This window comes from Leptodactylus fuscus, chromosome 5, assembly GCF_031893055.1.
Source record: "Leptodactylus fuscus isolate aLepFus1 chromosome 5, aLepFus1.hap2, whole genome shotgun sequence".
NCBI lineage: Eukaryota > Metazoa > Chordata > Amphibia > Anura > Leptodactylidae > Leptodactylus > Leptodactylus fuscus.
This window is the reverse complement of record NC_134269.1, coordinates 118,600,778-118,616,448: the sequence shown is the minus strand read 5'-3', so window position 1 is coordinate 118,616,448 and position 15,671 is coordinate 118,600,778. Positions and strand designations below refer to the sequence as shown.

General features: G+C 39.0%; 1 protein-coding gene across 1 annotated transcript in view; it reads left to right on the top strand.

Annotated features, from left to right (window-relative positions):
* The first annotated feature begins 324 nt into the window (after nucleotides 1-324).
* The window catches only part of LOC142203388 (chloride anion exchanger-like), a 56,833-nt gene continuing 41,486 nt past the window's right edge, over nucleotides 325-15,671 (top strand). The window contains exons 1-8 of the mRNA XM_075274066.1: nucleotides 325-381; nucleotides 1,923-2,119; nucleotides 11,549-11,688; nucleotides 13,151-13,261; nucleotides 13,348-13,520; nucleotides 14,438-14,602; nucleotides 14,998-15,150; nucleotides 15,577-15,659. Of these exons, the coding sequence (XP_075130167.1) occupies nucleotides 1,989-2,119; nucleotides 11,549-11,688; nucleotides 13,151-13,261; nucleotides 13,348-13,520; nucleotides 14,438-14,602; nucleotides 14,998-15,150; nucleotides 15,577-15,659 (956 nt within the window). The 5' untranslated portion in view covers nucleotides 325-381; nucleotides 1,923-1,988. The remainder of the gene's footprint in view (nucleotides 382-1,922; nucleotides 2,120-11,548; nucleotides 11,689-13,150; nucleotides 13,262-13,347; nucleotides 13,521-14,437; nucleotides 14,603-14,997; nucleotides 15,151-15,576; nucleotides 15,660-15,671) is intronic.

The following is a 15,671-nucleotide window of genomic DNA, read 5'->3' as shown; positions in this document are numbered from 1 at the left end:
TTGTAACTTGAGGGATCACTGTATTTGTATTTTCATTTCTGCATAAATGATTGATCAGATATAAGTTTATATTGTTTTGTTTCTGAGATAACTCACTCCTAGGCTATTCTGAATAACAGTCCTGGAAAGAATAATGTTTCACAAATGAAGATATTAATGCTGGAAGAAAGTGTCTTATCAATATTCTTCGAATTGATTACTGACTCAAAGGTTACAAAATCTTCTCCCATGTTAAGTAGCTGATTGAAGTTAATCATTGCTACAAGGAAATTCATAAACCTACAAGAAGAACACATGAATCAGTTTTGGAATCACTTTCTAATGGCATCCCACAGAGCTTCATGTTAACATTAAAACCATTCTATTGGAATGCACCAGAAGGTAAGTAATAAAATTTAGAAGCTATGAAGACTTAAATATATTATCCGTTAATTGATGTTAAACGATGCACTACTAAATTATTATGAATGATATAGTACTAAATTCTAATAATATTAATTATGATTATTTTATATGGAAACAACGTAAATGTTGTTCTTTAAAGATAAACGTTTACTACATTGTACTAAATGTAGCCATTCTTTTGTGGCTTAACTACATAAGCACAAATCTCTTTACTGCCGCAAATTTTTGCAACAGTGTACCAAAATTGGATCTAAAGGGAGTCTGTCACCAGCAACACAGTTTGGTCAGGCTCACCTGAATGTGATACTTTTTACCCTTGAATCCATTTTTTTCACGTTATACAATGATCAATCTGGACCATGGAAAGTGGCTCATTTCTCCAGACTGCTGTGCAACACTCAATGCTCTAATATCCTGGCACAAATTTTCATTAGGACAAAGTTGTTACATTCAGCTTGACCTTGACCTGTGTAACGGTGTTGCTGGTTTTATATGCCTTCCCCAGTGACAGACTCCCTTTAAGCATAATTGTACTGTTGCAATGAAGAAGCAATTGAGATGTCCAAGATAAAAACAAGACTGTTTTCTTCCACAAAGAGTACCACACCTGTTTCTAACTGTTTTGGAATTGTAGATAAGTCCTATTCCCATGGGTTAGACTGACAGAGAGAGATTTATATATTGTAGGCATATGCATGTATAACTAACACTCAGACACAAAATGTCTGGCATTTCCTACTTTCATTACATTATTGGTATTGATTAACTTTTGTCTCTTAAAGAGGTTGTCCAGGCTAATTTATCTTAAATTAAGCTGGGGGAGGTGAAACCTTCTCCCCCCCCCCCCCACCCCGCCATACTCACCTGTCCCTGATACTTTGGTGTCCTCCCAGTGCAGTTTGCTGCTGTTGCTTGACTGTCTTCTTTTGCCAGAAGTCCTCATTGGCTGTGGCGTACCATCTACCTTCTGCTAAGGTCACTGATTGGCCTCAGTGGTCATGTGACCAATGAGGACCATCATCCTCAGTGGCCTAAGGAAGGGACCTGAGGATGTCAAAGCTAGTGAGATCACATGTCCTTCTCTGAGGTTGCTGATGGTTACATGTGGTTAGGATTTCTGCCGGAAGAAAAAACAGAGCTGCGGGACCAGACCATGCTGGGAGATGCCGGATCACCAGGACAAGTATAGGTTTTTTTTATAATTTTTTTCACCTTTGGCTTAATTAAAAAGAAAAAAAAAAAGCCTGGACATCCCCTTTAATTTTTCAAATTTTTGGAGTAGTTAAATATTTGGCAAAATGTTTGTGGTTGTTTGTGCGTTTTGGAACAGTAGGCTTTACGAGAGATTCATGAATGTTTGTTCCATACAAATTATGGCGGTCTAATCTAAAATGTATGGCCTATTTTAGCCCAAAAGTAGATACTCAGTGTCAAGACGTGACTTCTGTTTTTCAATTTTATATTGTATCTTGCTATTAATTTTATTATTAATATGTATATTTTTTTCTGTTTGTCAGATAATATTACATTTTAAGAAGTTTATCCACTTATAATTAATCTAAAAAGCATAAAATAAAGTAACAATGAAAGACTCTGTGGAAAATAAGTATTTGGTGGCAAGGCCAATTTATTCTGAGGACTCCTTTACTGCTGACCATGAAATAGTGGAAAGACATCACACCTCAACACTAGATCTTCTAAAAAGGACTTGTAGGTAAGATGAGAATTTTGTATTTAAATCTCTTTTGGACAAAATGAATAAACTGCTGCCTAGACTATGAACATTACTATGGCAAATCGCATTTAGGCCATATTCACAAGTCAGTGTTATGTATCAGAGTTTTTAAACCAAAACCAGGAGTGGAAATATTTGTGCCTGCTCTGTGTTATCAACCTGGTTTTGGATGACAGCCACTGAAGCAGAAAACCCTGATATTTAAAAAAAGACCTTAATTTCACATCATGAGTAAAAACACATGTTCAGGATTTTGATCTTGGAGGAAGAGTATCAGTTGTCCTTTTTACAACTGTGTTTGGCTTCCAAAACTGTATCAGAAAACCTGAATGTGTGTCCTCACCCTAAGGCTGGGGCCCCACGTTGCTGAAACGCAGCTTTTTTTGTTGCAGATTTTGCTGCGGTTTTTTGAGCCAAAGCCAAGATTGGATTGAGCAAAAGGGAGATGTATAAAAGCTTCCCATATATGTCCCATTGCTTTTGTAGCCATTCTTGGCTTTGGCTCAAAAACGCAGCAAAATCCACAACAAAAGAAGCTGCGTTTCTGCAACATGGGGCCTTAGCCTAAAGGTAAGTTCACACAGAGTTTTTTGGTCAGGATTTTGAGGCCGCATTCGCCTCAAAAATCCTGACCAAAAAAAGACTTCAATGGGAGCCGGTCAGTTCTTTTTTCTGGGAGCCGAAACAAAGCAAGATACTCATTCTTCAGCCCGTTTCGCCTCACAATTCGGCCTGAAGACACTCCCTCCTCCCGAATAGGCCCATTCATTGGGCCTAATCCGGAGCAGAGTGCACGACTGGATGCCGGTACAGTGCTACCTGTTTTTTGGTCTGCCTCAGGCTCTGGACCAAAAAAACCCATGTGAAATTACCCTAAGGGTGCATTCACACTGAGTAAACGCTAGCTTATTCTGAACGTAAAACATGTTCAGAATAAGCGGCGTCTAAAGCAGCTCCATTCATTTCTATGGGAGCGGGGATACGAGCGCTCCCCATAGAAATGAATGGGCTGCTTCTTTCACTCCGTGCAGTCCCATTGAAGTGAATGGGGAGTGCCGGCGTGTACGCTCCGGCATGAGCAGAGCTTGCCGTATACGCCGGCACTCCCCATTCACTTCAATGGGACTGCACGGAGTGAAAGAAGCAGCCCATTCATTTCTATGGGGAGCGCTCGTATCCCCGCTCCCATAGAAATGAATGGAGCTGCTTTAGACGCCGCTTATTCTGAACGTGTTTTACGTTCAGAATAAGCTAGCGTTTACTCAGTGTGAATGCACCCTAAGGCTGCATTCACATGGGTTTATTTGGTCAGGAAAAATCCAGGAAAATCTGGAAAATTCGTGAGGCGTTTTCTGAGGTTTTTTTAAGCGTTTTTCAGGCATTTCCACCTGAAAAAAAATCAATGCAAGTCAATGGGAGGTGGAAAATCCGCCTGGCGTTTTTTGAGGCATTTTTTGCCAAAGACCACGAGTATTGGCGAGGATTTTGACACTTTAATCCGCATCAGAATCGACCTAAAAAAAAGCCTCACCATAGAGTTCTATGTATTCCATTAGCTTTTTTGTTACCGCTAGCGGATTTTTTCCACTAGTGGAAAAAAAGCGACATGACCTTTCGTCAGGCAGAATCCACCTGAAAAAACTAATGGGAGTCAATGGGAGGCAGAAAAATCACTAGCGGTTTTTGACGCAGTTTTTGTTGCTGTTTTTGACTGTGTTTTTGCAAAAACCGGTAGCGGTTTTTTCAAAGTCTGTACTCTGTGCTGGGGAAAAAAACATTTCCTAATTCCTGAAGTGGATTTTTTCCTCTACAAAATCCTTGCAAAAAAAACCTCTGTGTGCATGGACCTTGAGGGTCCATGCACACAGAGGAAAATAGCGAGGAATTTGGTGTGGAATTTTCCACGCTGAAAAAAAGCCTCCCAGTGATTTCAATGGTTGATTTTTTCCACTAGCGGAATTTTCAGCACCATTTTTTTCCGTGAGAATGCGCCCTAAGACTCCTTTAATGTTAAAAAGAAATGTTCAAGCAATAAGTAATTGATAGATAACTATAAGCTACCTATTCTTTACCACTTATGGGAGTAGTTCACTTGGAGCATGAACACATTAACCTTTGGAATTTTTCACTCTGCAAACATGCGGAGACTGGCCTGATAGATACCAGTAATAAATAACGTGACCTTTACCTCCTTCTCTACATAAACCGTTACATAGCGTTCCCTTTATTATGGGGAAACTTGTTGACAAATTTGTTCTTTCTTCACTTTTTATATGCTTAGAGATCAGAATTTCCTGATTTCTCTTTATTTCCTTATTTTTTTCAGAAAAAGGGAGTGCTAAAGGAACAAACATAATTGTCATAAAATCTAGATATACATAGATAAAGGCATAAGGAAAAACAAAGTGCAACTTTGAATTCTATGGTTATACTTATCAGAACTTATGGTAACTATATCAATTATATCTACAGAAACGCTGGTGGCTTTCCCATGGATATAATGGTAACAGAAAGTCAGCGGAGGAAAACTCTGTGAACTTTCTGTTCAAAACGCTGTGGGAAGAACTGTGATGCGTTCCCGACGTGGTTTTTCCCGCAGCGCTTTAGCTCTTTATAACGTCCCGTGGGACCTTAGCCTTAGATGGTTTTAAAATTAGGTAAATACAACCTCATATGAACAATAATGCATCACAAACTGCAGTGTCCTTATTAGTTAAAAAAAAGTGGGCTAAAACGCAGAAGTATGTGAAACATTAAGGAAACCTTACTGTTCTCAGAGGAATCAGGAGGGCAAGTAGCAGCCAAATGCTCTTTATTAGAGATGAGCGAACACTAAAGTGTCTGAGGTTCGAAATCTGATTCGAACAGCCGCACACTGTTCGACTGTTCGAACGGATTTCGAACCCCATTATAGTCTATGGGGGGAAATGCTCGTTTCAAGGGTAGGCAACATTCAATAAAATCATACTTACCAAGTCCACAAGTGACTGTTGGGCTGGATTCTGCTTGAAGTCTTCTCCTGGCGCAGGGTCCCTGCATCCTCTTCCGGGTGGAATTCACTCTGCCTAGGCATCTGGCCTAGGCAGAGCCGACTGCGCATGCGCGTGCGGCTCTGCCCAAGCCCGACGCCTGAGCAGAGCCGACTGCGCATGCGCGTGTATGTGCGTGCATGCCCGCGCAGTCGGCTCTGCCTAGGCCGGATGCCTAGGCAGAGTGAATTCCACCCGGAAGAAGACGCGGGGACGCAGCGAGGAGAAGACTTTGGAAAGGTAAGAGAAGAACCAGCGTTGATTGGTAGAATGTATAGCATTCTGCCAATCAACGCTGGTTCTGCATTGAACCTTAAACTTCGAACAGCTAGTAGTCTTCGATCGAGTACGAGTATTTCGAATACCGTAGTATTCGATCGAACACCTACTTGATCGAATACTACTCGCTCATCTCTACTCTTTATTAACTTGATCAACAGCAAGTGTGATCAACTGAAGTTTTAGCAGTTTGCTGGTCTGGAAAATTGAGGTGTCTGTTAACATAATGCCTAGGAGGAGATCCATCAGTCATCTTAGAGAAGGCACTGCTGTTACCCATCAACCTAGAAAGCATTATAATGCCATTTCCAAATGTTTTTAAGCCCATCATTCTATAGTGAGGTAGATTATTCACAGAAATATTCCATATAGCCAGGAGTGAAAATCCCAGGAACCTCACCCCACGGTCACATCATGCAATGCCAAAACTTTAAAGGCCACAGTTAGCATGTTAAATGTTCAACTTTATGACAATTCATTAAGTACAAAACTGAATAAATATGACTTGCTTGGAGAGGAGGCCTTGAGGAAGCCTTGGAGTTTAGAGTAGTACCCAAATGAGATGCTGTTGTTGGACTCTAAGGCTGCTTTCACACGGAATAACGCTCCGGTCATTCTGACACGTAAACACGTGTCAGAGTGAGTACTGTAAAACAGAATCCCATTGACTTCAATGGATTCTGTCTTACGCGCGCTACCCATTGAACTCAATGGGAGGCTTTTTTAGCTATTGCTTACAAAAAAGCAATCACATTGAAAGCAATAGGTAAAAAAGCCTCCCATTGAGTTCAATGGGTAGCGCGCGTAAGACAGAACCCATTGAAGTCAATGGGATTCTGTTTTACAGCGCTTACTCTGATACGTGTTTACGTGTCAGAATGAGCGGAGTGTTACTCTGTGTGAAAGCAGTCTAATAGATCTTTATATAAATAAATAGTTACAAACCACAATGAAAAAGCAACATTGTAAAGACGAATTGTAAAAAAAATTCCTCCAAAACATTGTGAGAGACTGATAGTCATACAGGAAACTATTACTACTTGGTGCTTAAGGCACCTCTACAAGCTATTTTTATCTGAGGTTGTATTTATCCGATATTAAGACCTTCTCAAGACCACATGTTTGTATTATATTATGTCCTGATAGGTAAAACCATAGAATTCAATGAGGTTGTACTTAGTTTTACACTTGAATTTATGACTCATATTACCAGAATAACTTTTGAGTAATTTCATGCATAATATGTTACCTCTATACAGATAAATAAGAAGGTGTCGCCTGTTTAAATAAAATTAAATACAGGCGGGGTAATTGGTTTGCGAAATGTGAGAAACCAGATTTATGACTTGTCAACTGAACTGGTTTTGTTTCAAGTATGTCTTAGGTCGGGTTCACACGGGGTCTTTTGGTCCGGAACCTGAAGCGGAGGCCACCTTAGATTCCGGACCAAAAGATGGGTAGCCGCGACTGAATGCCAGTGAACTACACCGGCATCCAGTCAAGCACTCCGCTCCGGATTAGGCCCAATGAATGGGCCTAGTCGGGAGGAGGGAGTGTTTTCAGGCCAAATCGCGAGGCGAAACGGCCGGAAGAATGAGCATCTTGCTTCTTTTTTTCCGGGAGCCAGAAGAAACAGCTCACGGAAAAAAAAACTGACCGACTCCCATTGATTTCAATGGGAACCATCTTATTGGTCGGGATTTTGGGGCCGTAACCCCGTGTGAACTTACTCTTATACTTTACAGATTTCTGAGGAAAATGAAGTAGATTTTGAGCATGATATTCAAAAGGTGAAATGTGTGCCAAAATCCACATGTACAATGCATTCAGAAAGTCTTCAGACCCTTTCACTTTTTCACATTTTATGTTACATTCTTAAGCTAAAATAGGAAATAATTGAGGTTTACCCCATTATTCTGCAGTCAATACCCCATATTTATAAAGTGAAAACAGAATATTAGAAATTTTTGCTAACTTATTGAAAAGGATAAACTAAAATATTGCATTAACAAAACGTTTATTCAGACTTAGTTGGCAGTGACTACAACCTCCAGTCTTCTTGATTGTAATGCCACCTAGATTTGAGGATTTTCTGCAGATCTCTAAGGGACCCTTCACACGGAGAATACGCTGGCTGATTCTGAACGTGTAAACGTGTAAAGCGGCGTTTAAAACAGATCCCATTGCTTTCTATGGGAGCCAGCATACGTGCGCTCCCCATAGAAATGAATGGAAAAAAAGCAGCCCATTCATTTCTATGGGGAGTGCACGTATGCCGGATCCCATAGAAAGCAATGGGATCTGTTTTAAACGCCATTGATTCGGAATGTTTACACGTTCAGAATCAGCCAGCGTATCTTCCGTGTGAAGGGGCCCTTAAGCTGTGTTAGGTTGGAAGGGAAACATGGGGATCATTTTCAGTCTCTCTAGACTTGTTTGATTGAGTTTCAAGTCAGGACTTTGTTTTATTTTATTTCTCTTATTTTTATAGCTCCATGTTATTCCATAGCGCTTTACAGACATTATCAGTCACTATCCCATAAATGGCTCATAATATTCCCTATCAGTATGGAGAAACCCATACAAACATGGAGAGAACATAACAACTCTTTGCATATGTTGTTTTTGGAATCAAACCTAAGACTCCAGTGCTGCAAGGCACCAGTGCTAACCACTGAGCAACTGTGGCTTTTACTGTGCCACTCAAGGATATACAATGAGTGGCTCCTAAGCAACTCCTGGGTTGTTTTGACTGTATGCTTAGGGTAATTTTCTTGTTGGAAATCCAACTTTCAGCCCAGTGTGCGATCCAGAACACTCCAGATCAGGATTTCATTCTGGATCTGGTTTCCAACAGACAAGGCACTTATTGAGGCCAAAAAGTTCAATCTTTGTTTCAACAGACCAGAGAAACTTGTTTCTCTCACTCTTGAGAGGCTTGTAGGTGCTTTTATGCAAACTCCAGGTGGGCTTTCACATGTCTTTTACTGAAGAGAGTCTTCTTTCTGGATATTTTGCCATAAAGCCCAGATTGGTGGAATGTTTTGACTTTCTGGAAGATATCTGCACATAGGATCTTTGGATATAGCTAAAGTGACCATTACATTTTTGGTCACCTCTCATACTAAGGCCCTTTTACCCTGATTACTTAGTTTAGTGGGGCTGCCAGCTCTAGAAAGAGGCCTGGTTGTTTCATACTTCTTCCATTTCAGAATTATGGAGGTCACTCAGCTCTTGAAAATTTTCAGTGCAGCAAAATTTTTGGACCCGTCTCCAAAAATGTTCATCCACACAATACTGTCTCTCTGTTCCACTGGCAGAGTTTCCCTCCTCATTGCTTGGTTTTTGCTCTGACATGCATTGTCAGCTGTGAAATCATATAGAGGAAAGTGTGCATTTTCAAATCATGCCAAATCAACTGAATTTACCCCAATCACCATAAAAACATAGATCAATGGCAGAAAAAGACCATATGTTCCATCTAGTCTGCCCTTATTAGATTTTTATCTTAAGATAGACTTGTCTTTATCCCAGGTAAGTTTAAATTCTCTTACTGCTACTTTCAGTGAAATAATATTTCCTGACATTACTTCTGATCTTCCCCCCAATTTGCTTCAGATTGTGCCCCATTTTCCGTTTTAATAAATTTGCAAAAATTTCTTGAATTCTGTTCACATTTTTTTATATGTGATATTTAGCGCAGATTGATATAGAAAAAATGTGAAGTTTATAATTTTACAATATTAGTGTAAGACCACAAAGTACTAAATGACTGTCAAATACATTATAAATACCTTAATAAATCTTTTGCTTAATTCAAATACAGTAAGGTAAATTCATGTGATGGAATTATCTTTGAATGATGTTACCCTGTTTCCCCGAAAATAAGACAGTGTCTTATATTAATTTTTTCTCCCAAAGATGCGCTACATCTTATTTTCAGGGGATGTCTTATTTTTTACCGTTTACCGTACAGGAAAATTTTTATAGATTTGTAGAGCGGGCATCTTCGGACACAGGGATACCTAAATTGTAGGTGTTTCACAGTATTTTTTGCATGTATTAGACCCCCTAGGTGTCTTGAACCCCAGGAGGTCTGATCACTAATGCAATGCATTACAATGCTAATGCACATTGCAATACATTGCAAAAAAATCGTCATTCTTTTGCAGGCTGCATAGAGCAGTCTGCAAAAGAAAATCACTGCAGACAGGTCTGGGAGCCTTTACAAGGCTCCCGGCAGTCATGCCAACGTGACATCAGTCCTGGAGCTTGCTCCAGATGCCAGCGATCACCGGCAAAATGGAGGCGCCCATGTGCCACCGGGAAAATGGCGCCTCGGTCAGCTTTGACAGAGGCACCAAAAGGGTTAGTGGGCAATGACCATGGGCATTAACAGATGGTGTCTGCTGTATGATACAGCAGACACCAGGCGGCTATGGCGGCCGCCTGACTCCCGGGTGGCTGCCATAGTTAAACACCCGACATCCGCTGTACTACCGGTACTGGTAGTACAGTGGATGTTGGGAATTGGTTAAATCTGACTGATACCGGTACAGCATTTTGGGATGCTATTTTTGGATCCACTGTTTACCTGACTAATATACAGGGCCACAAAAAATAAGTTCTCTAAAGTACAGTATGGTACAGTACGGCTCCCACACACTGCCTGGAGACTGTATGGTACAGTAGCAATCTCCCTGGACCACTTGTACAGCAGGGATGGTATGGCAGCTTGTGGCCACCAGAGGGAGCACATGCTTTCAAACTACTATGTCTTACTTTCGGGGGTGCCTTATGTTAGGCAATTCAACAAAACCTTCGCTATGTCTTATTTTTTAGTGAATGACTTATTTTAGGGGAAACACAGTAGATGGTGAGTGTCAGGAGTTCAGGTCCAACACCAAATAATATCTTTTTTTCAGTTTTTAATTTCGTGTTCATGGTAAATCAATGAGAACCAGTTTAATACAATAGTTATTTTGTTTAATACGACAGTTATCTTGGCTTATTAGTTGTTCTGAATGCAAGCAGGACTTCTCTCTCCATTTTTCTGGAAACCCACTGGACCCTATAATAGTCTATGGAGTCCACGGGCTTCTGAGCGTAACTGCTTTTTTAAGCAGCTTAGGTTTCTGTTTGGGGGGTCCCCAAGAGGACCTCCTGCATGGAACTCTGAATGCAGGTGTGAACCTAGCGTAAATATGCTATCTAAGCCAAGAAAGTCCGAAAGTAACACTGTAATTGTGTGAATACAAAACCAGGGAGGAATGAGAAGTAATTGTCTGCTCAATATCAGTTTCTTTTGATCCTTGCAAAGGTCAAAAGTTGGCAATGCATAAATTCATCAGGCATTTTTTTACCATTCTATTGAAAAAGTATAAAATATTTTCACCAGACGTATTTGATCCATTGACACCAGCTAAGGGACCTCTGAATAGAACACATTGCCTAAGTATAGATGCTGGCCAGGTTTTTCTCATTATGGCTATTTTTCATTCAGGTTGCAGTTGATATTTTCTATAGAGCTTTATTCCATGTATGTAGTATAACATTTTTTCCACAGCCACCTTATCTAAAAGTTGTATTCATAAAGTTATTTATTTACTTTTCTTACTAATATAGTGCCATCATATTCCGCAGTGCTTTACAGACATTGTAAATCACTGTCCCATATAGAGATGACAATCTACATTCCCTATAAGTATGTCATTGGAGGGTGGGAGAAAGCTGGAGTACCTGGAGGAAACCCACGCAAACACAGGGAGAACATACAAATTCCTGGCAGATGTTGTCTTTGGTCAGATGCAAACCTAGGATTCCAGTATTATAAGGCTGCAGTGCTAACCACTTGTAGTTAATACATTGCTAACTCATTTTACATTATTATGAAGATTGAACTATGCCAAAATATGTTTAATGCTTAGTTTTCATATAATGTAATATACTTTACAAAATATACATAAACAAACCATCTATCTAGCTATCTATCTAAATATTATTTAGAATATATCTGACTTTTTTTTTCCTTGTCTACGTAACATTAATATTTAGATATTCTTTATATCTCATAACATAAATGTTCTACATTTACTTGCAGCTGTTCCTCAAAGAAAGCAAAAGCAATTGCAATATCTTTTTTCCCTATTATTTCATGGCTTCCTACGTATCGATTCAAGGAATGGATTCTCAGTGATATCATTTCTGGAGTTACTACAGGGCTTGTTGCTGTGCTGCAAGGTGAGTTTACCAGTGCATATATAGATATCCCACAAAGAATGTTGTTACAAACACCTGCTTAGATACTGAGAACCATTTCTATTCATATGTATACTAGTCAGCACAGCATCATTGTCATTAATTGTTGACACTTTTGTTCCTTAGGGTAAGACCATAGTTTGGTGCTAAATAACAGTTTCAACAATGGATAGTATCAATAGAAAATATTAAAGCACAACTTTTATTGATATCTGTTTAAAAGATCCTGAGAATATATAAAAAATGCCGGAGCAATACAACTTACAATATTGCAACAATGTCGCCTTTCTTTGTGTTTTTGTAAAGTCTAGATAAATCTTTCTTCTAGACTTTTCCGCAACATCATACTGTTCAGTACCAAACTGGCCTGAATTAGCCCAAATTGGTCACTGATATTAGTTGACAGTCACTACTGGCTATATATCACAAAAATAGTTGGACAATATGGGGCTGCTGACCAAACATGTCTCCCAGCCTCTGCATTGCTGAGCTTTGACACTCACAGTGCCCTACATATCGATAGAGTTGCATCGCCGTAAATATTATAAATGGGAATTCTTTTTGCGCCCGACATGTTTCCCCAGGGGCATCTTAATCTGTCCCAAGTTCATCAGGGGAATGAAGCATCAAAGTCCCAAACACAAAAAGTGCAGTAAAAACTAGTTCCAGATGCTTTGATGGTAGTCATTGGTACTCACAATATTAACATTGTTAGGGTGATGCACAAAGTTAACACCCCCATGCTCTATCCGTTCAGCTACCATAATCTACATTAACCACAGTGTCTGAGAGGTTAATCTTTTCTTTAAGAATTTTCTGATTCTTAAAGTTAGCTAATATTATACCGCCAGAAGCCGGAAATGATCTAGCAGGCACAGCTCAGTGACGTGCTATTACTGAACTGAGCATTAACTGTATGCACAGTGTGACAAAATATTGCAGGGCTAAGTATTAAAAGCGAACAAAATTCGGAGCCTAGGTGTGACCCTTTCCCCTCCAGCATGACAGCTATAGTGCAGGCGCACGTATATCATTTCATATCTTCAGGCTTCTGTGGTGCACAGGAACAGATAATTAATGGAGAGATGTTGAACCTATGTGTTTTTTTAATATACTATTGCGTCATGTTTTTTATTGCGTCACGCATTCTTTTCTGGGGGATGACACCCTAGACGGGTGCCTACCCTAGTCTACCCCGCATCCCTGCAGTACCAGGCAAAGGTTTCATGTATGGAAGGGCCATTGTGCCAAATGTGAAGAGGCCACAGCACTTACTTTGTAACTCAGCCACTTCATACCACTGATAGGAGGGGGTGCAGAGGTCAAACCCCCACTAGCCACATATGGATGGACTAGCTTTATAAAATTCTTCTTTTCAATTGAACTACTTATGGAATTGAAGAGTTCATTTTGTCAGAAATTATAATTCCATTGTTAATTTCAGGTCTGGCATATGCTCTCCTTGCCAATGTGTCTCCTGGTTATGGATTATATACCTCCTTCTTCCCAGTTGTGGTATATTTTTTCTTAGGGACTTCCAAGCATATTTCAGCTGGTAAGTTGTAAGTATAAAATCATTTTAATGATAAATTCTAGAGGCTAAGGATTTCTGTTTTTAAAATATCCAGATATTTTTTGTAGGTCCTTTCCCTGTTGTAAGCCTGATGGTTGGCTCAGTGGTAGCTAGTCTTGTTCCTGACAGTACTACAATCAACATCAATTCTAATTCTACTAATACTACCAATGAAGATTTGCTAAATGAACAACGAATAATTGTGGCAGCATCGCTGACATTTTTAGTTGGAATCATCCAGGTCTGTGTAGTTTTTAGAACTTAATTGTTTTCTAAAGTAATATTATGCATAAGCTTATTTTTGTGCTGAAAAGCCTGCGCTAATACCACCATGACAATAAAGGTCAAGAAATGCTTGACAGAAAGACTTACAATTCATTAATTCCTGGACAAAGCATGTTGTTACCTTGGAAATGCTCTTATGTATATCATATCTATATGTCTATCTGTCTATCTATTTAATACGGCTGGATGATTAATCGAAAAATAATCGAAACCAAACCAAACTTGGATAACCAAAGTGATTTTGTTCACAACAGTTATTGTGGTTTGATTATTATAATATCCGTTAAGTTCCACCTGAAGTATCATTTGGACCAAATATGTTTGAACCAAAACTGCTATTATTATACTCTGGGTCAGACCTTAGAGTTTAAAAAGTGGAGCTTCGGGGGAGTTGATCAAACATAGGTAACAGTGTTACTCACCTTTCCTGGGCTCCAGCACGACTCCCTGTTCTCTTCCGGTCTTCTGACATGAGGGGCTGCTGAGGCCTGTGATTGATTCTCATGGTCACATGGCACATGGGTCACATGGCATTGTAATACATCTATGCATTACAAAAGCATGAGAACCAACACATACTCATACTTTAAAAGGGGCATGACCTAAATAATCGCCATTAAGTTTAATCAAGGTAAAATGCAGATTAATTAGGATTTTGATTTAGGTCATAATTGTCCAATATCTATCTATCTATCTATCTATCTATCTATCTATCTATCTATCTATCTATCTATCTAAGTAACACATAATACATGAAACTGAATACTTTAGATACCTAGTTTTAAAAATCACAAACATTTGTGATTAATCAGTAAAATGCTTTGGCTATATGACTGAATGATAGTGAATGACAATATTTTTTTTCTTTTCTAGCTGGCTTTGGGACTTCTTCGCATTGGATTCATTGTCATATACTTATCAGAGCCTTTAATAAATGGCTTCACCACTGCTGCCGCCATTGAAGTTGTCATATCACAACTGAAATATATTTTTGGTCTTAAAGTCAGTTCAATTAGTGGGCCACTTGCTAATTTTTATGTAAGTTTTACAGGACTGCATTATTATCAGTTAGTTTATAAAGAGCAGATGAAAAAGTCTTTTTTACTGAGGCTGGATTCACATCTGCATTGGAGTTGCAGATTCCTGCAAGGAGGACTATGCCAATTTTAAGCAGAATCTGCGGTGGAGTCTCCTGCAGATGTGAATCCAGCCTTATATGTACTTTAGGTGAATCTTCATATGTGTTCGATGTGTGTGCAATATACAATAACTATTGGATTGCAGTTTTCTCATCTACTTTTGTCATAACTGTTACCATAACATAGTTATAAAAAATTAGAAGTAAAAACTGAAAATATGCAATTGTCTTCTAAATTCTTTACATTGGACCTCTTTCACACTACCAGTTATTAACCTATTTTCTATTGTTTTAGGTCCTGGAGAGTATATTTACTCAAATAACTAAAACCAATATTGCTGATCTTGTTATAGCAATTATCGTAATGATTTGTGTGTATATTGTGAAAGAACTTAACAATCGTTACAAATCTAAACTGCGAGTGCCAATTCCTATAGAAATCATAATGGTGAGTAATGGAAATATGTTTGTTGCCTGACATAGGCAGTGCATGTTATTTGACACAAAAGAATACACATAACAACAAAAATAGCGGATATGTATTGTTTACTGCATAACAATATGGCTTGTATTGCGGATTACCCCTTGAGAGCTGATACCAGCCAGTTAGAGAATGGATAAGACAACCAAGCTAGTCTGCCAAACAACCAAAACATTTTTTCATCCTTGACTGCGGGATGAGTCCGCACTAAACAAATAAAACTCCAAAAAACAATAAGATCATAACATGACGTTTAGGTTTACTGTTTATCGAAAAACATTATGAGGTGGACCTACAGTTTAGATAACAATATGTTGTGTAATTTTTCTTAATGATGCATTATGTTTATGGTGATATATCTCATATAAAATCTCCCACTCTTTTTATTTTTAGACAATAATTGCTGCAGGGGTGTCATACGCATTTAATTTCAAAGTCAAATATGAAGTAAATATTGTAGGACCCATACAAAAAGGGTAAATATTTTA